This window comes from Anguilla rostrata, chromosome 2 (genome assembly GCF_018555375.3).
Source record: "Anguilla rostrata isolate EN2019 chromosome 2, ASM1855537v3, whole genome shotgun sequence".
NCBI lineage: Eukaryota > Metazoa > Chordata > Actinopteri > Anguilliformes > Anguillidae > Anguilla > Anguilla rostrata.
The window spans coordinates 67803067-67827353 of record NC_057934.1 but is presented as its reverse complement, the minus strand read 5'-3'; the positions used below and the strand labels follow the sequence as shown (position 1 = coordinate 67827353).

At 48.7% G+C, this 24287-nt stretch overlaps 1 protein-coding gene across 2 annotated transcripts; it reads left to right on the top strand.

Moving 5' to 3' along the window:
* The first annotated feature begins 324 nt into the window (after positions 1 to 324).
* card14 (caspase recruitment domain family, member 14) lies at positions 325 to 16046 on the top strand. Of its 2 annotated transcripts, XM_064324258.1 has the most exons (23): positions 325 to 539; positions 1165 to 1197; positions 1314 to 1447; positions 3856 to 4076; positions 4741 to 4878; positions 5322 to 5647; positions 6031 to 6189; positions 6457 to 6576; positions 6757 to 6882; positions 7381 to 7536; positions 7941 to 8075; positions 8261 to 8364; positions 8710 to 8792; positions 9092 to 9161; positions 9282 to 9489; positions 9871 to 9997; positions 11137 to 11374; positions 11518 to 11581; positions 12738 to 12861; positions 13376 to 13540; positions 13866 to 13984; positions 14278 to 14393; positions 14915 to 16046. In XM_064324258.1, the coding sequence occupies exons 4-23, from the start codon at positions 3866 to 3868 to the stop codon at positions 15120 to 15122; spliced, it is 2997 nt and encodes a 998-aa protein (XP_064180328.1). In that variant the 5' UTR covers positions 325 to 539; positions 1165 to 1197; positions 1314 to 1447; positions 3856 to 3865; the 3' UTR covers positions 15123 to 16046. The 2 variants fall into 2 exon arrangements, with proteins under 2 accessions (XP_064180328.1, XP_064180326.1); XM_064324256.1 differs by lacking the exon at positions 1165 to 1197.
* Positions 16047 to 24287: the final 8241 nt, after the last annotated feature.

The window sequence follows — 24287 nt, the reverse complement described above, 5'->3', positions numbered from 1 at the left end:
ATGTAATACATCAATTATTTGGGAACGATCAGTTTCATTTACGTCACACTGTGTGTTTGTTACCTGGGCAAAACAAACAATCATCGGAAATGTGATGCCTGGCATTGTGCCTGGGTTACGTCATCACCTGCAGCTATAATCTAAAGGATGACTGATAAGGATACGATAATTAACCTTATATTCCAAATTTGAATGGATGATGCGAATATTAGGACGAGTAGGCTACTACGAATTGGTGGTTTAATGTGATCCACTCCTGTAGCACTGCTGCTCGATTGAAGCTAATCATGGCCCACAAAAAGGCAATGGCAACCACCTCATCAGTTTTCCGACGTTACTGTATTTTGCAGCTGATCCAGGAAGACCTGTGTGGAATCACGAGACCAAAGAAATTGTGAAATAGCGTTAGAAATGGTGGTGGTCCTGTCGCACTGCTCCTGGTACTTGGGTTGTTGTAGATTAGCCAAGTAGGCTGCAATACAACAATTGCTTTGCCAAAGTGAAGCCAGCATCATAAGAATCAACATAAAATGTTAAAGGTACAATTCAGTCTATTCATCCGTGTGAGAACGCGAAGTATTATAAAAGGCAACAACAGTCATTTAAAGCAAAGCTCAGTGAAATTAAATACTGTCAGGGCGTTAAAATGTATTATTGTTCTGTTTTGTTTTTCTCCTCAACATTTTGGAGAATGGCTACACAATTACACGTAATGAGAAATTTCCCGTGTCAAATAAGCATTTGGGAATACACAGAAGCCTACTTTTGAAACATATGGAAAAAGTTGTCCAGAGAACCGCATAGCCACGTCTTATCTTCGTAATACGATCGATAATGAGTTCACGGTTGTGACATTCAAAACAGATTGGAATTGTGTGCAAGAATAACATGTACAGGGAACAATATAAACTGTACTTTGGTAATTGCTAACTTAATTAATTAATTATATTAATATATTAAGGTAAATATTTGCCTTAATATAATGTGCGGCTCGTTATTTTTTTAATGAAAAGCGCCGTGGGTGTCACTGAGCGCTGTATTGTTTAAAATATCGGTGGTTAAATTATTAATTCATGTAATTAAATGGTATTAATATGTACACACAGAACATATCGTACTGGAAATGTGTTTTTTTTTTTTTTTTTTTTTTTACGACCGGAGAAGAGCCATTAAGACACAGTGGGCAGGACTGAAGATGTAACAAATAGGCTGGCTCTTCGAGCCATTGTCTTTTTCATTGCGCAGTACAGACTCGAGGCGATACGAAGTTACCTTGAAATTGGGCTTGGTTTAATTTTTGTGGTGTCCTCTAGGACAGCCTTCTCGCCCACACAAATCACTCAGAGGAACGCTGCAAGCCGGGTTGTGTATACCACACCTACCAAACTACCACTGCGGACTGTAAAGCCTGGTAGCACACCTGCTGCATCTCTCCGCATCTGAAGAGGTACGTTGAGTCCCGTTGACGTTTTGTAACTTCTGTATTTTTAATTAACTTTTAAGTGACCTAACAAGAAGAGTCAAGATACGTCGAGTGCGTCAGCACTGTGAGCTTTTTAGTGTACAGGGTGTTTTCACGTTTCACAGTAAAAGCTACTTTATGGATAACACTACAATGCATAATGTGAAACATGTCGGTGTGTGTTTGGGTACGTCTGTGTGTGTGTGAATTGAATTGAATTTATCTTCTCATTGATGTGAGCCTTCTACCTAGACCACTGCTGACGTTTGTGTGTACTTTTGCTCAAATGAAATGGAAGTGATACAGTAAAAAATGGAAGTGGCACAGCAGTGCTTCCAAAACTTTTTGAGTCAGTGCACAGAAACCCCCCTAGTGCGCAGAAACACACAGGTCCATCAGAAACCGAAAAGAAAACAGCATCCAAGCGGAACCAAAATTGTGCAACCCCCTCCCCCCCCCGCCCGCCACCTTGAGAACCACTGCACTACAGGAACCAAGTGTGTACATTTTGCTCCAGCTGATAGACAATCACGTATCATTTTTGTAGCCAGCGTGCATAAATAGGAATAATTTTTGAGAGCTTTGCTTAAAAAGATATTTTCCTGTAACCTTGCCTTTTTCAGGTAGTCCTCTGATTTTGAAACGTTTGGTTGATTTCCGTGTGGTAGGGTGTGTGGATCCGCAGTATTCAGACCAGTCCTTTGGGAGTTACATGTTAACTTGTCTTTGGTCTGCCAGTTACTTAGTAACCCAATTACATGCTTTTTTCAGTCAAGTTCTTTCACAGTGATGTCACAGATATGTTTTTTCTAATCTTTATCTTATTGAGTTACTCTATGAAAGGGTCAGAGGGTTCCAAGTTCAAGGTTTTGCACTACGTGCGAGCCGGTATGTTTACCAGGGTCCAGATCAGACTTGTACTGGTGTTACGTAGGTGAAATGAAAAGCCCAGGCAGGTGTTGCGGTTCAGTGTCAGATACGTACCAGGAAATAAATGACAGATTACTGCTCATTGCTGTTATCCTGAGCGACGTAAGGTTAGCTATTTCACTGGGCACTCGGCATGCACACTCGCTGAGATCTGTTGTTGTGCGTGCTGCATTGTCGCAACCCATACTCTTCACTGTAACGAAACATTCGAAAGTTTATTTAAAGGATCAAGAGTGCCTGCCTCGATTGTAACGCAGGCCGAGAGGAAGGTTTGTAGCGTGCCGCGCTGTTAAAGGAGTTGTAGCGTAAATATCTGTGGGCGCATGAAAATACAGATCAACTCAGATCCCTCAGAATGAACATACTGGCTTTGGGATGGCTGGATAATTTATAGCATGTGCCAGTCGGTCACCTAGATATTGATCTCTCCTAGCCACTCGTAGGAAAGGCCTGCACGTGTGAAATAACCTCTGACGATATTTTTATAAGTGCGCATTTTGCCTTGGTTTATCAACTGTTACTGAACATCAAGAAATGTGGCAATAAAACTTCAACATAACTCTTACTCTCCTTCTCTCTCCCTCTCTTTCTCTTTTTCACTCTCTCTCTCTCTCTCTCTCTGATTGCTTCACTTCGATGGCCTTTGAATCTCGGAGGCGGAAGGTGTGCAGAAACCGGAGTTTTGTTTTGCCTTTGGTATTTAAAAAAAATAAATAATGAATTGCTTGTTATGTGTGACAGCTGAGTCAGATGGCTGTGTGCTTCTTTTATTGCACTGCCTTTGAAGTCAGCACCTGGGCAAACACAGCCATATTGCTGTCTTAATTAAGAACCGGAGAGAGAGAGAGAGAGAAAGAGAGAGAGAGAGAGAGAGAGAGAGACCCTACGTGCTGCACAGTTCTCATGGATATTGAATTAGGACACTGCTGTAAATAAATAGGGCAATATAAGGCTGACTGGAGAGAGAGAGAGAGAGTGCGGGAGCAGGGGCAGAACAAAGAGCGAGCGTGGGGATGTTTGTCTTTCTTTGATTGGTAGCTGGTGCATTCGGGAATGCCGTCTCCCGAGTGGGCGGGGGCGGGGCGGGGCCAGCTGGTCTGTCAGGTTTTCCCTAGTTAGTGCGTCAGCAGCGCCGTCAGCTCGCTGGCGCGTTCTCCGCGAACGCTCCGACAGCGTCACAGGGCCTTGCGTTACATTACATTACAGACGCTTTAGCAGACGCTCTTATCCGTCCAGAGCGACTTCTACACAACAATTTTACATTGTGTCCATTCATGCAGCTAGATACATACTGAAGCAACGCAGGTTTAAGTACCTTGGCTCAAGGGCACAACGGCGGTGTGGTCTACCCAGGAATCGAACCTGCGACTTTTCGGTTACAAGCCCAGTTCCTTACCCGCTGCGCTACACTGCCGCCAGCAGCCGCCTCAGTGCGTCTCAAGGAGTTGCCTTGCCCGTTGCAGGCGGGTCGCGATGGCGGAGCTCGGGGCAGGAGAGCCGGACCTGAAGGAGATGGAAGAGGAGGACCTGTGGGATCTGATCAACAACCACCGGCACCGGGTGTCCCTGGACGTGCGGCCCTGCATGCTGATCCCCTACCTGCGGCAGGCCCGCGTCCTGAACGAGCTGGACGAGGACGAGATCCTCAACTGCATGAAGTTCCCCAACCGTTCCATGAGAACCAGTGAGAGAGAGGGAGGGAGAGAGGGAGGGATGGGGAAAGGGGGGATAACAGTAGAAAAAACGTGTTTAATCTGCAGTTTTGTTGTTTTACTGTTCAAAATGTCTCCTGTAAGAAAAGTGCTGAATAAGTAGTTATTATAAAAGTAAAATAATAAAGTAAATTATTATTATTATTATTATTAATTATTATTATTATTGTTATAATAATAATAATAATAATAATAATAATAATATATAATTATTAATTATATATTTTTTTGAGTTATTTTTAAGAGCCAGGGAAATATCTGTCAAGCCGTTATGAAACAAGCTTTTTGTGTCCATCCTAAGGGGGCCCTAGACATGGACCTAGACTTAGCGTGTGCACGGCGCATTCAAGTAAACAATCCCCGGGGTCCATTTTCAATTACCTATTGGATTTAAAAAAAATTTTTATTTATTATGTTCATTTCAATCTATGATTAGGTGTTAAATAATTTCTGTAAAGGTATGCTAATGGTTAGAGGGCATTGGGAGTGCCCTTGAAGTAGAGTGTGGTGAACGCCCGAAGGACGTCCTTCAGTGAAAGTCCCGACGTTGAGCAGCCCTACCCAGAGCGGAGCGAGCAGCGATTGTGGGCGGAGGCTGATCCCGCGCGCGCCGCTTGTCGTTTTCTTCCCGCAAAGGTCACATGCTGGACATCCTGCGGACCCAGGGGCGCAACGGGGCGATGGCCCTGCTGGAGAGCGTGATGATCCACTACCCCGAGCTGTACACCCACATCACGGGCCGCAGGCCCAGCACGGAGCCCTCGCACTTCAGCGGTGAGCCACCTGCCGCGAACCCCGGCTCGAAAAGCCGCACCAACAGATCCAAACGCGCCGAAAAACAACAGTCCCAAAAAAACCGATTTAAAAAAAAACACAAACCCAGACATTAGAATGAATAACAAAAACTAATCACGAAACTAAAACAGAGGGAAAACCCACAAAGTTCGAACAAAATGATCTTCGCAAAAAAAAAACTACAAACCCAAAAACCCACAAATCAAAAACCACAAAACCACACACAAAAGAAAACCCAGAAAGAAGATCCCCCCCCCTGCCTCTGTTGGCTCCGCCTGCACTACCCAGGCAAGCAGAGGCAGGGGACGTAACAGTGCCCGGCCCGGCCCGGGTCCTGGTCCTGGGGACCGGCTCTGGCGCTCGTGTAGCTCATGCGGTGGTAGGGGGTGCTCATTCTCCCCCCCCCCCCCCCCCCCCCCCAGGGCTGATAAAGGACTCGGAGCTGACGGAGTACCTGGTGCGGGCGGCGACCAGCATGCAGCAGGAGCTGCAGCGGGCGCAGCGGGAGGCGGCGGCGGCGGGGGCCCGGGGCGCCGCCCTGCAGGCGCAGCTGAGCCGGGCCGAGCGGCAGGGCGAGGAGCTGCGGCAGCTGCGCGCGGAGCACGTCCGGCTGCGCAGCCACGTGGCGGGGCTGCACCGCGACGTGCTCCGGCTGAAGGACGAGAAGTGCGACCTGCACGTGCGCTACACCGCCACCGTGGAGGAGAACTCCGCCGTCAACATCCGCTGCCGGGACCTCCAGCTGCAGGTCAGGGCGGGGCGGGGCAGCGGGGAGCGGGGGGCGGGGGGCGTGTTGGGGGGGTAGAGAGCTCCGGTGCCACTTTGCTGAAGTACAAACAGAAGAGGAAGTAGCAGAGCACAGAAATTTCCAGCTGAACTTCCTGAAAAGTAATCGCTTATTGATGAAACCACGGAAACGTTTTGGCATGCAGCCTTCTTCGAGGTTCTTGTGGCTGATGAATGCTGTGCCCCCAAAACATCATCTTTCTTCCATTCCAACGCCAAGTGTAGCTGGTGCTTTTTTAAAAAAAAAAATCTTCACTGTCCCCCGGGGATGTGACAGAGCACGCTAGAGCTGGCCAGCGATGGCGGTGTGATGACGCTGCCGCTCTGCCCCTCTCTGATTGGCAGATGTACCAGCTGCAGTTCGAGCTGCGCAAGGCGCAGACGGAGACGGACTTCCAGAGGGAGCGCTCCGTGAAGTGCAGCTCCCCCAGCGAGGCGCAGCAGCTGCGCGAGGAGGTGTGCACGCTGCGCAGGCAGCTGCTGCAGGCCGAGAAGTTCACCCCGGTGAGACTGCACACCGCCCCGCACACACACACACACACACACACACACACACACACACACACACCACCACGCACACATCACACAACACACACACACAACAACACCACGCACACACAACACACACACACCACACACACACACACACACATACACACACACACACACACACACACACACACACACCACCCCGCACACACACACACCTTTCACAGCTGACTGATTCCCGGTCCCTGACTTCCTGTTTGTCCCTGTGTGGGTGGGGCCCAGGCCCGGGAGGACATCCTGGCGCAGGACCTGGAGGAGGCGCGGGACGGGCGCACGGAGCTGCTGGAGCAGGTCTGCTGCCTGAGGGAGGAGAGCGAGAAGCTGGCCCGCGAGAGGGGACAGGTAACGGCCGCGCCTTTTCCAAAAAAGACTCTCAGAGCTCAAACAGAAACGAGCCGGGCTTTACCTGTGTGTGTGTGTGTGTGTGTGTGTGTGTATACACATGCACGCATGGCCATTTCACCATTTCCGTCTGACCCTCTTTGGCTCTCGCGTTGTGTGTTCGCCCGTCTGTGCGGCTAGCTGCTGGAGGAGAAGGAGTCCCTGGAGCTGCAGGTGAAGAAGCTGTCTCTGGACTGCGAGATGTACCAGCAGAAGAGCACTGTGATCCAGAGCCAGCTGAGGGAGCTGCAGGCCGAGAGGGACCAGGTCAGTCACACTCCCTGCCCGCAGCGCAGTAGGCCTCGCTCCCTGCTGTGCAGTAGGCCTCGCTCCCTGCTGTGCAGTAGGCCTCGCTTCCTGCTGCGCAGTAGGCCCCACTCCCCGCTGCGCAGTAGGCCTCGCTCCCTGCTGCGCAGTAGGCCCCGCTCCCTGCTGCGCAGTAGGCCCCGCACCCCGCTGCGCAGTAGGCCCTGCTCCTCGCTGCGCAGTAGGCCCCGCTCCCCGCTGCGCAGTAGGCCCCGCTCCCCGCTGCGCAGTAGGCCTCGCTCCTTGCTGCACAGTAGGTCTCGCTCCCTGCTGCGCAGTAGGCCCCGCTCCCCGCTGCGCAGTAGGCCTCGCTCCCTGCTGCGCAGTAGGCCCCGCTCCCCGCTGCGCAGTAGGCCCCGCTCCCCGCTGTGCAGTAGGCCACGCTCCTTGCTGCACAGTAGGCCCCGCACCCCGCTGCATAGTAGGCCCCCTCTCTCACCTGCGTGTCTGTTGTCCCAGGCGTACCTGCTGAGGGACGAGGCCCAGGCCCAGATCGCCAGCAGCCTGGCGGAGAAGGACACCCTGAGGGCACACGTGGTGGAGCTGCAGGAGAAGCTCTTCAGCCTCCGGGCAGGGGACACGGAGACCCAGACGACCACGCCGGAGAGACTCAGGGTGAGGCGGATCTCTTCACCGGCCGGTTATCTTCTGTCCCTGTCTGTCCGCTGTGCGTAGAGCGCTACCGGCAAGGACAGAGACTGGGAATGGGACGCTGTTTGTGTACGAAACAGGGATGATAAAATAGGGGTAAGACCGTCATGAGGTGACACGAAGCTCTGAGAGCACTCTGAGAGAACTGAGAACACACACACACACATTCGCAGGAGTAACTGTTACAGCAACACTGACGTTGACTGGTGGATCCTTTCTGGCTGCTTCCTGATGATTCACTGAAGGATTTCAGACGTAAGGCCAGAAATGATCCACCAGCCGCTGATATATATCCGTGTTCGGTGGAGCTGTCCTCCCGGGTTTTTTTTGCACAAGTAAGAAGTAATTTCTGCTGTCGCTGGTCCCAGGAGAGGATCCACAGCTGGGACTCCGGCAGCGACTGCTCCCCGTCCAGCCCGCGCGCGCCGCGTCCGCGCCCCAGACTGCGCCGCCTGGAGGCCGTGTGCCTCCCGTACCCGAGAGACACGGACAGCAGCACGGAGGTCAGTGGAGAGCTGCCGAACGGCGACCTTTCCTTTCTCCGCCACGCGACGCCGTACCCCTCGCACGCCGTGTGTCTTGTCAGCAGGCAACCCGCCACTGTCTGCCGCCTGGCGGGCTGTGGCTGCTGTTGGCGGTCGGTTGTCTCGGTAACCGGGGGTGCTCTGTTTTTCCCCTCCGTGCGCAGTGCAGCGAGGAGGGCTTCAGCAGCTTCCGGTCTCACTACGCAGAGCCGCCCGGCCTTGAGTCCCTCCGCAGGAGGCAGGAGGAACTGCAGCTCCGCGCGGACAGGTGAGAAGAGGGCCAAAAAAATAAAATAAAATAAGGACCAATCGGGGAGCGGCGACAGAGCCACAGGGTCACGGCGAGGGGCAGGGTTTTGGGAAATCGCATTGCTGGGGTCGGACGTCGGGAGCGGCGTGGGATTGGGAGCACAGTCAGTCTATCCCAGCGTGCATTGGGCGAGAGGCAGGACTATGCACTGGACAGGCCGCCAATCTATCACAGGGCACACACGCCATTCACTCACCATTCACTCACACGCTCATCCCTATGGGAAATCTAGAGTCTCTCTAATTTATTTAAATAAGTTTTATGGTTTAAAAAATGTAATTGTGTCCCTTCCTTGTTCCACAGCCCTGACATGACTGACTGGGAGATAACATCCATTGCTGGCTTGGAGAGTGACTATATGCCCTATAGTCATGATATTTGTAAAGGTATCAAACCTCACCGCTTTCACTTTTACAGTTTTGATAAATGTGGATATGCTGCATCTTATCACGAGTTCTCAGTTCCTGTTTGTCATGTCAGCATGCCTGGCCACAACCTATTCAGAAACTCAAGGGCGCATTACTGATAGTAGAGATACACAGACGCTGTGACGCACGAAATTATAAAGCGATAAAAAGTGATAGATATTCAGATACTCACTCATTCAGAATATTTCTAAAAACACCTTGGCAGATAAATATTAGATAGAGAAAATGAGCGTCACCACTGTGTGTGTGCGTCACAGGGGATGACGAAGTGATCGCTGCGCCGCGGCCGGTGTCTCTTCCATCTAACGACAGCACCTCCGGTGACGGGTGAGTCTCAAATCAGCACAAGCCGCACGGCAGCCATTTTGTTTCAGATCGCCGCCGGACTCTGCATTTTCACTGAGAGCAGTAATGACCCTCGGTTTCCCTTTTTACGCCCGTTCCCAGGCCGACGGCTCCGCCCTTTCTTGTCCGCTTGCGGCCGAAGGCCCTGCGCATCACCGGACGCATCATGACCATCTCCTTCCAGGGGGAGGCGCTGCTGAGCCAGCTGGAGGTGATAGGGGGAAACAAGACGGGCGTGTTCGTGCACAAGGTCACAGAGGAGTCCCCAGCTCAGAGCGTTGGCATCAGTCCCGGAGCGCAGATACTGGAGGTGAGGAGACTAGAGCACTAAAAGTGAGTGTGTGTGTGTGTGTGTGTGTGTGGTGTGGTGGTTGCGTACGTGTGGTGTGCGTGTGCGTAGCATGCGTGTGTGTGTGGTGCGTGTAGTGCGTGTGTGTATGTATGTAGTCGTGTGTGTGTGTGTGTGGTGTGTTATGTGTGTATGTGTGTGTGTGTGTGTGTGTGTGCTGTGCTGTGCGTGTGCTGTGCGGTGCGTGCGTTGGGTGCGGTGCGTGTGCGTGTGCGTGTGCGTGTGCGTGTGCGTGTGCGTGTGCGTGTGCGTGTGTGTGTGTGTGTGTGTGTGTGTGTGTGTGTGTGTGTGTGTGTGTGTGTGTGTGTATATATACTGAGCCTGGTTCCCGCTGCCCTGCAGGTGCGCTGTGAGCAGGGCCGGCGCTCCACGCGCATGGTGCTGGAGGACTCCACCCTGGAGGAGGCGCTGTGGGCCCTGGGCCAGGTTCGGGGGTTCTGCCACCTCTCGCTGCGGCCCAAACAGGATGGTGAGGCTCACGGGCCGGTCCCGTCCGTCTGGGGCGTTAGATGGCACGGTTGAATAAGACCAAGCTATAGCGATTATAGGACACGGTGGTTATCAGGTTATTAAAGTTTGTGTGACCTTATAAAGGGGTTTTGACGTGCAGCCTTAATGTAAAGGGGTATAATGAGGGTAGGTTTTGTAATTATTGTCATTTTCACAGATCAGGGGGTCATGAGGTTCAACTGAGATGAGAGCTGTTTAGGTCATGGCCAAGGGCCTGCAGGTCGTTCTCTGTGCATGCTGTTATCTGTGCGATCAGTATACATAGATAAGGCAGGAATCAACCTGTTTTTTGGGTCCATCAACAGGACTAACATGTCCGTGAGAGAATGTGTGAAAGTTATGTTATGGATGTTGATGTTAAAGTTTTATCTTTGTTTGTGTGTCTTGGGTTGCGTACCTGCTTTTAACTGTGTATTACCACACACTGTGTGTGGGTTAGTTCAGCCTGTGTTCATGTAATCTCCCTCTGTGTGTTTGTAAATGCCCTGTCTATGAATACATAATCTCACCTGGGTAAACGATTACGTACACATACTGTAGGAGTATTAGTATTGCCTTTCATGCTCCATTTCTATTATGGATACATTTACTCAGATTATACCTATATTAGATTATAGTTATTATAGATTTAATTCCTATTATATATTTTAACTGGATGCTATTTGCTTTAACGCCTATACTAGTGATGCCAGTTATCAGTATGATACATTGTAGCGACACAGTTTCTAACGAGGTCGATTAATTTGGAATCTGTACAGCTAAGGAATCTGTAATTTTCCTAGACATGTAAATCCCCTTCGTATCTTCCAATGAGATCAGAGTGCTGTGGATGGAATAGCAAGAAGTATCCGATGAGGGATAACACATCAAGCTAAACCAAGCACCCGCACACACATACCGAGAATCGATATAGCAACAGTTTACTATATGTGGGCAAATATAGGAATGCTTGCCACTTTCAGATATTGCAATATATTTACACTTCTGCAAAATATAATTATATTCTCAAAAAATCAATATAGTACTTGTAATATATCCTTTTAAATATTTACAGTATAGTCTCTCTCTCTCTCTCTCTCTCTCTCTCGCTCTCCTCAGGCTACGAGAAGCTCCTGCTCCAGCTCAGGAGCGGGGAGGTCACGTCGGGGGACTCCTTCTACGTGCGCGTCAACATGTCCGTGCCGGGGGGGTCCACCGGAGCGCTGGCGGTCACGTGCAACGACGTCCTGCACGTGACGAACACGCGCCACTGCACCAACGGCTTCTGGAAGGCCAGCCACGTCCACCCCTGCAAGCTGCAGGATCTGAAGAGCGGCACCCTGCCCAACTACTACAGGTACCCGCGCCGGAGTCGCTCGGCCTGGCTCGGCCTGGCTCGGCTCGGCTCGGCTCAGCTCGTCTCTCTCGCTCCGATTGGTCTTTGCTCACTGCTCTGAGCGCAGTCAGCCTGTGCAGTAACGCCTGCGTTTCATCCTGCAGAGCCCAGCGCCTGCTAATCAGAGCGATCGAGGACATGGCCTTCCAGCACAGACCTGAGAGGAAGGTAAGAAATCCGGGATGGCGTCGCTGAAAAATCAAGAGGCCCTAACTGAGAAGCACAGAGGTCCTAACTGAGATGCACAGAGGCCCTAACTGAGATGCCCAGAGGCCCTAACTGAGATGCCCAGAGGCCCTAACTGAGATGCCCAGAGGCCCTTACTGAGAAGCACTAGAGGGCCTAACTGAGAAGCACAGAGGCCCTAACTGAGATGCCCAGAGGCCCTAACTGAGATACACAGAGATCCTAACTGAGAAGCACAGAGGCCCTAACTGAGAAGCACAGAGGCCCTAACAGAGATGCACAGAGGCCCTAACTGAGATGTGCAGAGATCCTAACTGAGAAGCGCAGAGGCCCTTACTGAGAAGCACAGAGGCCCTAACAGAGATGCACAGAGGCCCTAACTGAGATGTGCAGAGATCCTAACTGAGAAGCACAGAGGCCCTAACAGAGATGCACAGAGGCCCTAACTGAGATGTGCAGAGATCCTAACTGAGAAGCACAGAGGCCCTAACTGAGAAGCACAGAGGCCATAACAGAGATGCACAGAGGCCCTAACTGAGATGTGCAGAGATCCTAACTGAGAAGCACAGAGGCCCTAACTGAGAAGCACAGAGGCCCTAACTGAGATACACAGAGATCCTAACTGAGAAGCACAGAGGCCCTAACTGAGAAGCACAGAGCCCCTAACTGAGATGCACAGAGGCCCTAACTGAGATGCACAGAGGCCCTAACTGAGATGCCCTAGAGGGCCTAACTAAGATACACAGAGGCCCTAACTGAGAAGCACTAGAGGGCCTAACTAAGATGTACAGAGATCCTAACTGAGAAGCACAGAGGCCTTTACTGAGAAGCACTAGAGATCCTAACTGAGATGCACAGAGGCCCTAACTGAGAAGCACAGAGGCCCTAACTGAGATGTGCAGCGCCCCTTACTGAGAAGCACTAGAGGGCCTAACTGAGAAGCACAGAGGCCCTAACTGAGATTTACAGAGGTCTAAAGGGCATAAACTGTGTATATACTCTGGCCAATTGGCATTTACCATTGGAATAATATGAAGGCATCTACTTGAAAAATCTCTGGCTGGAGGCAGTCCAAGCCAGTTCAGCATAGCAGCTATGAAGGGTGACATGACCCGTGGGCCCTGTTCTCTCCCGTCAGATCGAGCGGTGCCAGGCCCAGGAGAAACAGAAGGCCGTTCGCATCGTCAGCACGGGCCGGCTGGGGCCCAACCCACTGTGGGTGAGCGTGGAAGAGGACGACACCAAAGAGAACAAGGAGTCAGGTGAGGAGGAACCGAGGAATCCGTCTGGACTTCTCACAGATCAAGAGCAGTTACAATTATTCACATTTTTTTGGTTGCCATTTTATATCTCCTTTTTTTTTTTTGTTTTTTTTTAATTCAACTGTTTTTTTTTTTTTTTTTTTTGCCTACATAGCTGGAGTTGTAAAGAAGTAATACTCAATATAATATTCTAAATTATTCAAAATAGAAGACAGGCTTGTGTAAATATGCAAACCTCAATATTTCAACCGATTATTTGATGAGCCACAATATTTGGTAGTGATTGAAGAAGAAAGAGAGAAAACAGAAAAGGACATCACTTTCATTGTTATATGCAAGCAGCCATTTAACAAGATGCTTACTTAATTAGCTGTGTTTGAAATACATTTTCAACAAAAAAAAGTATAAATAATTGACAAACACTAATCTGTGTATTTAAAGGATTTCTAGAAAAACAGAACAATGCAAAGTTTGTTAGCGCAGAGACTAAATGAAGGGTCATCCCATACTGCAGGGGACAGTGCCGTGCCTAGAAGCTGTGTGACCCTCATGCCCTACACCCTGGTCACACCCCGCCACCCACCAACCTCTCGTCCAGTCCTCCTCTTTCCCACAATGCTCGGTCGCATCATAGACAAAAAGCTGGGATGCCTGCCGGGATTCCAGCTGTGTGAGCCAGGTAAAGTTCACGCCCTGAATTATCAACATTTGTATACACCACTCAAAGCAAAAAGTTTAAAGATGAATGTGGCACATTACTGTAATTCCATCAAAGCACGCCACTTCCTCCTTTAAACAAATTAATATCGGGCCTTTTCGGTGAGAGGGTTTGTGGGATAGTCTGACACTGCCCTGCGTTGACTGGCCCCGCAGTCGCGTGCTCTGAATCCTCCTAGCGGATGTGCGTTTGAACGCGGCCGCCTGAGCCTCTAGCGCCCTTGCGCGTTCGGACGTCCTCTCACCCCGTGCACTGTCTGCTCTTCCCCCCCCCCTGCGGTCCACAGAGGTGCTGGGTGCTGGTGAGCACACCCTGCTCACGCAGAGGGCGGAGGTGCTGGAGGACTGCGAGCCGGGCAGCCGGCAGTGCTACACCTTGCGGGGCGTGGAGAGAGTGATAAAGCAGGTAGGCTAGCTCTTAAGTGCTAGCGCTTTAACGCACTGAACCGTCACTGGTGCACTGGGGGAGGGGGATAGTGTGCTGGGGGGCGGGGGGCGGGGGGGTGCGGCCATCTTCATTTAAAGTCTCACTTCGGTGTACCTTGTAGCCTGCGAGAGAGGGAGATGCACTGGATACGGGCGTGGCCTACAAAGCGAGGAGGGGCGTAACCGTGCCAACGCTCATCTAAATAGTATTAGTTTTTTTTCACATCACATCAGCACATCACAGGTGCTGATATTGCTCCCTCCTCTTCACAGGGGTCCCACTGCATTCTCCCGCTGGGCCTGGACTGCGTACGGCGGCTGCAGAAAGCAGAGATCTACCCCATCATAATCTACATCGTACTGACTGACCGCAGCATACGCAGACTCAGGTACGAGCTGGCGCCGCCTTCGGCTCTTGAGTCTTAACAGCAACGGCGTGTGGATTTGTACCGTGTACCTGCCCTCCACTCCCACTTCTTTCTCATATACGTTATCAGTTTCTCTGAGATAATGTAATCGCAGTTAAACACAATACAGTATTACAGATGGCAGACACAGTGCATGTTCATAGTGCATAGACGTGGAAGTACTGAGGAAGTACTGTCAGCCTTCTGTGACTGGCAGTGCCTGTCACCTTGATATTTAGTCATCGCTCATAGCAACTGTGTGTTGTGATATCTTGCTTGTTTACCTGACTCTGTGTGTGTGTGTGTGTTGTGATATCTTGCTTGTTTACCTGACTGTGTGTGTGTGTGTGTGTGTGTGTGTTTGCGTGTGTATGTGCGTGTGTGCGTACGTGTGTGTGTGTGTATGTGCGTGTGTGCATGCGTGTGCACGTGTGTGTGCGTACATGTGTGTGTGTGCATGTGCGTGTGTGTGTGTGTGCGTGTGTGAATACGCATGCATGCAGGCAAAAGCTTCAGCGGCAGGGCTGTTCGGAGGAACAGCTTCTGGACTGTTCCCGAAGCGAAGAGCCGCTCCTGGACAAGCTTCCCTGCCTGTACCGCAGGGTCCTGTCGGACAGCTGGAACGACAGCGCCACCTTGCTGCGCGTGCTGCAAACCACCGTTCTGGAGGAGCAGAGCAAGATCGTGTGGTTGGAAGCAGACCTGTGGTGAAGGGCAGTAGCGCAGTTTGAATTCAGATACGCTGCCTGTTGGGGAAAAAAAAAGTGCTTCTGGGCAGGGTTTTATATGTACACCTTTCTAAAGCAAGGACTAGTGGTCTGTCTCATTCTGACTTTCATAAACCCTTAGAAACTGCCTCATGAATATTCTGGCACAGCCACATTACTGCGAATACGTAGCTCAAAGGAAAGACGAAGCGTCGCTTGACGTTAATGTTTTGGAAAATGAGCGTTGTGATTCAACGGTGTTGGAGAGTAATTTAGCGCCGTGGAATATTCTGACGGGGAACGGCCGAAGGAAAAGAGCCGGTGTTGATGCAGGAGCTAACCATGCGTCACGGTCAGCCATTCCAGGAACGAGGATGTAAAGTGACTTGCGGGAATTCCACAGAGTCACTATTTAGTTATGTCCTGTTCTTAGCTCCTCCTCCTTTCTGAGAACGCTGATTCATATCTTCCAGACAGCCTTGCCAAAGTATGCACCATTGAGTAAGCCATCAGAGGACACAGGGGAGGTACTTTTCTTAAAGCAATTTTGTAGCCAAACTATTTTCTTGACGTCACAGTACTGTTAAGATTTAAGCAGGTTACTGTTGTTTATTTTAATAGCTGTACAGTTTGTAAAAAAAAAAAAAAAAAAAACTGCTTTCCTGTGGAATAAGTATTCACAAAATTCTTAATTTACATGACAGGCATGTCATCTCAGTGTATTTCCATTGTTGGAACTTCAGTCTTATGCAGGGCTTTGCATGTGATGTAGGTATTTGCATCACAATCCCCGCAAACATGTATATATGAAATGCTTGTGTGTTACAGCACGTCAGTCTGTCACCATATCTCAGCGGAAATTTGGCTGTTCCATTTTGAAATGATGTTTCATCAAAGATGTAATGGTAAATAAATGTGAATTACAACACTGACTGCTTAATTTCATTTTGAATGAGTACCTTAATGATTTGGTCTCCCTGCCATCGGTGCTGAATCCTTACGCTAAATACTGTGCGCTGTTGTTTCTGCAATTAAATGCTTTGCATCTTCGGTCATTTGTGTTCCCGAAGTTAGTGGCATGCAAAAAATATTGTGTGTAGCAGTTCCCAGATATTTGTGCTTCTCGACAATCTCAATATCTTTGCCCAGAATGACTGTGCAGGAAGCACTGGGTTTTTGTCCTAAAATCAATCACCACATCCTTGGTTTTAGAGGAATTTAAGGAAGGATTAGTCGCACCAAAAAAAACAGTCATCCTCAAGGCCTGTGTCAGGTTTGTGTCGTTGTGATACAGAAGATACTCACAATGACAGAATCGTCAGCAAATTTGAAGACGTGTCTGTTTTCATGGCTATGCCTGCGGTCATTTTGTATACAAAATGTAGAAGAGATCGGTGAGAACACACCCCTGTGGAGATTGTGTGAAGAAGTAACGCCATTAAAAAACTGCTATTACCTCTAACATGCTGTGACTGGTCAGTTTTTTTTAAAAAAACCACTATCCACAGCCCATAATGTTTAAATCTAATTCAAAATTAGATAACAGGCTTTTCAGCCTGAAGAAGAGGTTGTCTGGTGTTAAATGCTGAAGGGAAATCAATAAATAAAAACCTAGTTAGTATGAGTTTATGGGGCTCTCCAGACGATTAAATAGTAAATGTAGAAGGGGGAGAGCTGTGTCTTCAACACCTATATCCAGCCACGCAAGCAAACTGTAGGGGAATCTAGTTGACTCTCCACCTGCTTTAGGATTTCTCTTTTAATCAGTTTTTCTAAAGTTTTCATAACCAAGGAGGTGAGAGCAAAAGGTTGGAAATATGGACTATGGATCATGGGAACAGGATCAATACAAGCATGGTTCCAAACTTTGGGAATTTGAGAGATTCCATGATTATGTACTGAAATATGCTGCGAAGCTCATCAGCACAATTTTAGTACACGTCCGCTGATATTATCAGGTGCTCGACTTTTCCTCCATTTGTGTGAAAACGTTTGCAACACTATTGATATTAATGATGTTGCAGCCCTGTACATCAATTTCTAATCTTTGCTATTAAATTTAATCAAATCTAAGATAAAACAAAAAAAATGATGGAGTTCTGCCAGCGTTTTTACAAGTACAGCATCAAGAGATAATGGATTATTATAAGAGCCTGTTGAAGTTCTCATTCCAATCAGGCAGTTTTTACATTTTTGACGACTATTTTGTTGACTGTTCTGATATGCCATCCACCTGCGTAGGACTGTAACATTACTCACAGCCTAATGAAATGAAAACACAAAAATAAGTGACAAGTCTTTTATGTATTTATCCGATTTATACGATAAATATTAAACCGATAAACGATTACACACTCGTACATACCTACTTCCCCAAATAGGCTTTTTCAAATCGGCAGTTAACTGCAATATAATGTAAAATAAATAAATGTAATGTCGCCCATATCATCTGGCCGCAGTTCTTCGTGGTGGCTGGGGAAATCGTATGCTATCCCGGAAGCAACTGGGTTGTTTATGAGCGAAAATTACAAGCTACCGTTTTTGGCCGCGTATCATAAACACACGCGACTGTGAAGTCCGGAAAACACAACAGGCCACTAAATACAAATAAAACGCCTCCAAAATGCTTCTCATCAGATATGAGCGAGCGTCACAGAAAATAATTTTGACGGTACAGATGGTGAGAGAACCGTACCAGTGTATGTTTTCCTGTATGTGCTCATTAGCTTGTTAAAATGTCGCGATAGGATGATACCGCCCACTGTAGCATCAGAATCAAACACCGAGCTATACTCAAACGGCAGCTATCTTGGACTCACACCATGAATGGTTTTAAGTTTAACACGTTAACGAATTGAACTCGCATGAATTAAATTGCTGGGTAACCGTTATATGGTTAATCCCTTTCGCGGCAGGTGATGCCCATCAGTTAATTATGATAGATAGCTTGCAGCGCTGGCTTTTTGTGCTCTGTCTACAGATAAACAACACAGTAACTTGACAGCTAACAACATTGTCGTTACATATAAATATTCTGCCTTGTGTGATCACCGTCACGGAGAGTGTTATATTACCGTGCTAGTTTAAACACGTAGCTAATTGCTGAGTCAAATTTGAGAATAGGTGATGTCCACCAATGCACTTTCCTACCATGATGAATAATATTTCCAATTAACTTATATGGACAAATCGTATGGATAGAGACCTGGTATATGCGTGTGGAAGATGTTTTACTTGTTGCCAATTATGAATTCCGTGGCGAGAAAGCGTCAGGAATCATCTGTGAAAACGGTTGAACCCCATTGAGGTAGTGGCGATAGGTATTTGTGTTCAGCATAGAGGAATCGGACAACAGATATAGTTGTACTGGGAGGGCTTTGTTATCGTCCCGAGCAGCGGTAGTGTACGAGCACATTTCACATTGCCCTAATGCCCCCACACATCAAGCAAATGTTCCTCTAATTTCCAGCCTCAATCGAATACATCTTTATTCACCGAATACAGATGGGCCTACAGGGCTACTGTACCTTTATAAAAATGGTACAGCTAATTTGATACGTATAACCTTAAAACAGACCAGCATATTTTTCTTTTGTCTTTTTTGAAATTAATATTTTTTTAAAATTCTCCTCCCTCATGCCCAGTGATGCAGGGGTTATTTTAGTGTTCCAGAATGGCCTCAAGACACTTTATGTATTTCTGAAATTGGTCCTGTCTGACCGGCTCCTATTTTTAAAGAAAGCCACGTCTTTATGAAAGCCGTGTGTGTGTGTGTGTGTGGCCTCTGCCTCAGTTGCAAGTGGTTACCATGCTAATGTTGCGGTGCGCGCTGTTGAGGGTAAGGCGGGATCGTAGTTACTGTTATATAAATTGTGCATGAGAGGTGGTAAGTGGATCTGAAGGACCCTGAGGAATCTGCCCTCTGCAAAAAAATAAAACCCTATTCTCAGACCACAGAATACGGAGCTTATCATGAATTTCCTTTCGAAAAAAGAAAGGGAAGCTTTGAGGCTCTTTACTCAGGGAGGGAGCAGCAACTGGCATCTTGTGTGAAATTTCTGAATCCTAGGGATTTTTTGTCTGAGAGAGACTAAAATACTGAGACTGAGAGCAAAGCTGAAATGCACAGGAGGTTTTTAAGTGTACTGGGGCCGAGCACAGAGGGTAAAAAAAAAAACCCCTCACACGTCCGTCAGCCATAACATACGCAGACCACCGACTTCGCAGGTGCAGTGGAAAACCTGACGCTCGTCTTTTCCCCTCTTTCTTAGAGAACGAACGCCGCTCCCTGACCCAGAGCGGCATGTCACTCAGTCGGCTCCTTGCGACTCGCCTCCTTAAAAGCGTCCGATCCCCCGACCTTCACTGCTGGGTCAGGAGGGCCGAGGGGCGAGCAGGACGACGAGATCGTCTTCTCCAAAAATGACGTGTGCATGCACCCAGCCGAGTCTCTGCCCGGCCAAACCGAACACCGTCCAGGTGGGAGCTCTTCCCTTCTCTGTGTCTCAAACTGAGCAGCGTCCAGGTTCGAGCTCTTCCCTTCTCTGTGTCTCAAACTGAGCACCGTCCAGGTTCGAGCTCTTCCCTTCTCTGTGTCTCAAACCAAACACCGTCCAGGTGGGAGCTCTTCCCTTCTCTGTGTCTCAAACTGAGCACCGTCCAGGTTCGAGCTCTTCCCTTCTCTGTGTCTCAAACTGAGCACCGTCCAGGTTCGAGCTCTTCCCTTCTCTGTGTCTCAAACTGAGCACCGTCCAGGTTCGAGCTCTTCCCTTCTCTGTGTCTCAAACTGAGCACCGTCCAGGTTCGAGCTCTTCCCTTCTCTGTGTCTCAAACTGAGCACCGTCCAGGTTCGAGCTCTTCCCTTCTCTGTGTCTCAAACCGAACACCGTCCAGGTTCGAGCTCTTCCCTTCTCTGTGTCTCAAACTGAGCACCGTCCAGGTTCGAGCTCTTCCCTTCTCTGTGTCTCAAACTGAGCAGCGTCCAGGTTCGAGCTCTTCCCTTCTCTGTGTCTCAAACTGAGCACCGTCCAGGTACAAGCTCTTCCCTTCTCTGTGTCTCAAACTGAGCACCGTCCAGGTTCGAGCTCTTCCCTTCTCTGTGTCTCAAACTGAGCAGCGTCCAGGTTCGAGCTCTTCCCTTCTCTGTGTCTCAAACTGAGCACCGTCCAGGTTCGAGCTCTTCCCTTCTCTGTGTCTCAAACTGAGCACCGTCCAGGTACAAGCTCTTCCCTTTTCTGTGTCTCAAACTGAGCAGCGTCCAGATTCGAGCTCTTCCCTTCTCTGTGTCTCAAACTGAGCACCGCCCAGATTCGAGCTCTTCCCTTCTCTGTGTCTCAAACTGAGCACCGTCCAGGTTCGAGCTCTTCCCTTCTCTGTGTCTCAAACTGAGCACCATACAGGTACGAGCTCTTCCCTTCTCTGTGTCTCAAACTGAGCACCGTCCAGGTTCGAGCTCTTCCCTTCTCTGTGTCTTAGTGTCTGTCCTGCTGTCCTCTGTGCACTTCTGTGATTATCTAAGTGCTGTAGCCCATTCTGATGCCCCCCATTTCATTTGAATTCAAAGAGTTCTGTGTCTTTCTCCAACCCATCTGTATCCCTTCTATTCTTCAGTTTTCTAATGTGTCTCCAGTGTGTCTCTCAGGTATCTCAGTGGCTCCCCCTGGAGGTCACTTACAGGTTATCTCACTGCTCCTCACCTTCGTCAGGTTATCTGTGTGTGCACACGGAGAAGGATGCAGAGCTGGGCTCGACCCTGATCCTGACCTGGGTACCCAACGCCCGCATCCAGCGGCAGGATGAGGAGTCCAGGCGCTACGTCACCCCCGAGGGCTCCCCCATGCACAAGAGTCGCCCCCATCCTCCCCACCGCTCCAGCCCTAGTCCCCCACCATCCTCTGAGGGCCCCCCATGCACAGGAATCACCCTCACCCTCCCCACCGCTCCAGCCCTAGTCCCCCATCATCCCCTATGGGCTCCCCCATGCAGAGGAGTCGCCCTCACCCTCCCCACCGCGCCAGCCCTAGTCCCCCACCATCCCCTATGGGCCCGGCGGGACGGGGGCTCGAGCCACCGCAGCAGCAGCAGCGGGGGGGGGGGCCGCAGGACCCCTTCGGTCTCCCCGTTGACCTTGCGGATCGTGGTGAGGGTACCCCGGGCTCGGACCTGCCCCCCGTCCCCTCTCCCTGCCTCCTCCCGCCCAGCAGCGAAGCCCTCGCACAGAGTTCGGGATCGGCGCTCCAAGGCAAGGACGGCAGGCGAGCGAGCGGGGGGGTGAAGAAATGGCAGGAAGCTAGTGATGGTGGAGGAAAAGAGGAAGAGGGGGAGCAGGGTTTGCATTTGTTTTTTGAAGAGGGCCGTTTGATTCACGATAAAGAAGAATATCACCTGTATGAAGCTGTCTTATTGCTTGTCCTTTGTCCTTATTTTAGTACAAATCCAACAGTATGTAATAATTTTGCGATGGTCTTATGTGGAAGAGGAGGAGGACTGAAAATACATTTCAAAATGCCCTTTTTTTTACTGGCAAATTCAAGAGGATTATTTTAAAAGAATAAAAACTGGCCCATGCTTTTCGACCACATGGGTCTTCACCAAGGTCTGCTCTTTCACATAAGTGCCCTGGACCCCTGGGAAGGAAACTATCATCCACATTTTCCTCAATTTTCAGGATTCTTAGCAGTTAGCTGGTGATTTTCCCTTTTTACCTTTGTTGCTTTTCCTTTGGTTAAAAGAGCTCATTTTTGTTGATAGAGCCACCATTGTTCTGTCATCACATATAATGACCTCCTGAGGTGTACAAATTGTTTCCTAAAATGAACGGAAAAGACCTTCCTAAAATAAGCGTTCCCTAAACTGCAGTCTCCCACAATGAAGTAGGCTGGGATAGCAGACTGTACTATTTTCTCACACTACAATATATGATTACATTTAAAGAATGATTACAGAGTAAAAATAAATACGCTGATACATCTTGAATGATAAGATATTTATTTGGATCATTTGTGATGAGTATTTACAGCATCTGCGATCAGTTTCCAAAAAATGTCCTTTTAGTATGTTAAGGTATGCCTGAATCTCTGTGTGTACTTTGCTTTTATTTCAGATAAACCTGTCTGATGGATCTGTGGGTGTATTTTGATAAGAATCATGGATTGCTATAGATATGGTTGGTATGTCTTTGCATAGCATGTACAGCTTAAGGACATGAAACCATAAACCACAAAGTTACTTATGCTGGAAAATGTGTTTCCTGGTACTGTGTAACTTATCCGAGTAGCCTCTGCGTCAGTGTGGATATCTTGGAGGGAAACATTTTCATCAGCTATCATTAGCTTGTCCTTGGCACTGATTATGGACTGTCTGACAATCAGCAAGATAATAAACCTATTCACAGTTTGTGTGTGTTATTCTTGTACAGACCGTCAGAAACACGTGTTGCAGAGTCTCTGGCAGGTGCCCTCCTTCACCACACAGTAGACTGTGAGAACCGAGTTATGCCAGACGATTTACTGTTTGGGGTCATTCGGGGAAGTTGCTTTTGGAGAGTTGAAACAGGTGACTCGATCCCATAAACATTTTTGTTTCAGCCATTGGAGGAAACGTGCTGATTGGTGACCCGATTGACAGGGGGGCCAAGATAAGGACAGAAGACAGAGCAACCGCCACTTTCCTGTGGGAAAAACAAAGGTAAAAACAGGTGGAGACTGGTTTGGCAGACGGACATTGTGAAGCAGAACAGAACTGTCTTGTACAAGCACTAACGTTACACAAAGTGACCGTTCTGTGTAAACCCAGATTTACAAAATAAGCAGCTTGTAGTTCTGGTGGATCGACTTATTTTCTCCTTAATTTCTCCCTCCTCTTCCTCAGCGACTCCAGTATAGTACGTGGCAAGAATAACTTCCTCTCACCAAACCTGGTAAACTGTTTGAGCTTGTCTGAAAAAAAAACAAGGGTATTTTTAGAGAAGATCCAGCCATGTAATTAAACTTGATGACACTCATTCACAGGTTAATTGTACGAAATGCATGGGTAACATGGGCATTATGATGCTTACCTGATAAACATGGATGTGCCTGCACCTCCTTAGTGCTTTTGACTAAATACCAGCAGAGTTGCCTTTCGGCTTGCCCTTGCTGACGAACACAGCAGGGAGCAGTATCTGTTTGCGAGCGTGTGACTCACACCAGTGGCCACAGGGGGGAAGCAGAGAGAAAAAGATTGGAATGGGTTTGCTTGTGAAACAACATGGTGGGAGGGAGAGAGAGAAAAGAGAGGGAAAGAAGGAGCATGTGGCAAAGGGTGGCGAGATGATTTGTGCGGGGGTCTGTGTGGATACGCATTGGAATGTCTGTCGCACTGGTTTTCCGTGATTGTGTTGATTTTTGAGGTGGTGTACACCCAGTCTCATTGTCTGCTGGTTGATAGCCTGCAGTCAGGGCAACACAAAGGCCAATCAATATTCTCCAGTGCCTGTTGTTTCATGGTTTATATTGACTTGCCCCCCTTTTTTTTAAAGAATCCAAGTGAATCAATTTCCACCAAAACACACTTTGGCTCCACCAGGGTCCAGAATTCCCACTAGTTGCTGGGAAACCACTTCAGTGATTTGTGTGTTGTCAGACTCCATTAAGGACTGTGTCAGTCCTCTGCTTCAAGTGCAGCCAAAACTCAGCTCCTAGGGAGTGGGGGGGTGGGGGGGGTTTGCAGAACAACCAACTGCGGGATCTCCCGTTTTTAAAAAATCCCATTCTCACTCCGACTGCGTATATATACATCTCTCCCTCTCTCTCTTTCTCGCTCTCTCTTTCTCTCTGTCTCTTTCTTTATCTCTATCTACCTCTCTATCTATCTACGTATATCTCTATTTCTATCTATCTCTCTTTCTAGCTATCATTCTCTCTCTCTCTCTCTCTCTCTCTCTCTCTCTCTCTCTCTCTCTCTCTCTCTCTCTCTCTCTCTCTCTCCTCATCCCCTCCTCCTCCAGGCCTGTTTAACATCCTTTGATTTTTTGTTGTTTTGCTCTGGATTTTGATCCAGGCTGGATTTCACTTCACAGAGGATTAAAAGAGTGAAGAATGTCTTTGGCAGTTGAACTGTTGGGGATAATTTCTCTGTTTAATTGACAGTGATAAGAGGTTGGAGCTGGAGGCCCATCATTCAGATTTGT

Excerpts from the sequence above, each read along its gene's own strand:
- card14 (XM_064324256.1), top strand. The coding sequence starts at position 3,866 with ATGGCGGAGCTCGGGGCAGGAGAGCCGGACCTGAAGGAGATGGAAGAG. Across the intron at positions 4,879-5,321 it reads GGAGCCCTCGCACTTCAGCG|GGCTGATAAAGGACTCGGAG; the intron begins GTGAGCCACCTG and ends CCCCCCCCCCAG. Across the intron at positions 5,648-6,030 it reads GCCGGGACCTCCAGCTGCAG|ATGTACCAGCTGCAGTTCGA; the intron begins GTCAGGGCGGGG and ends TCTGATTGGCAG.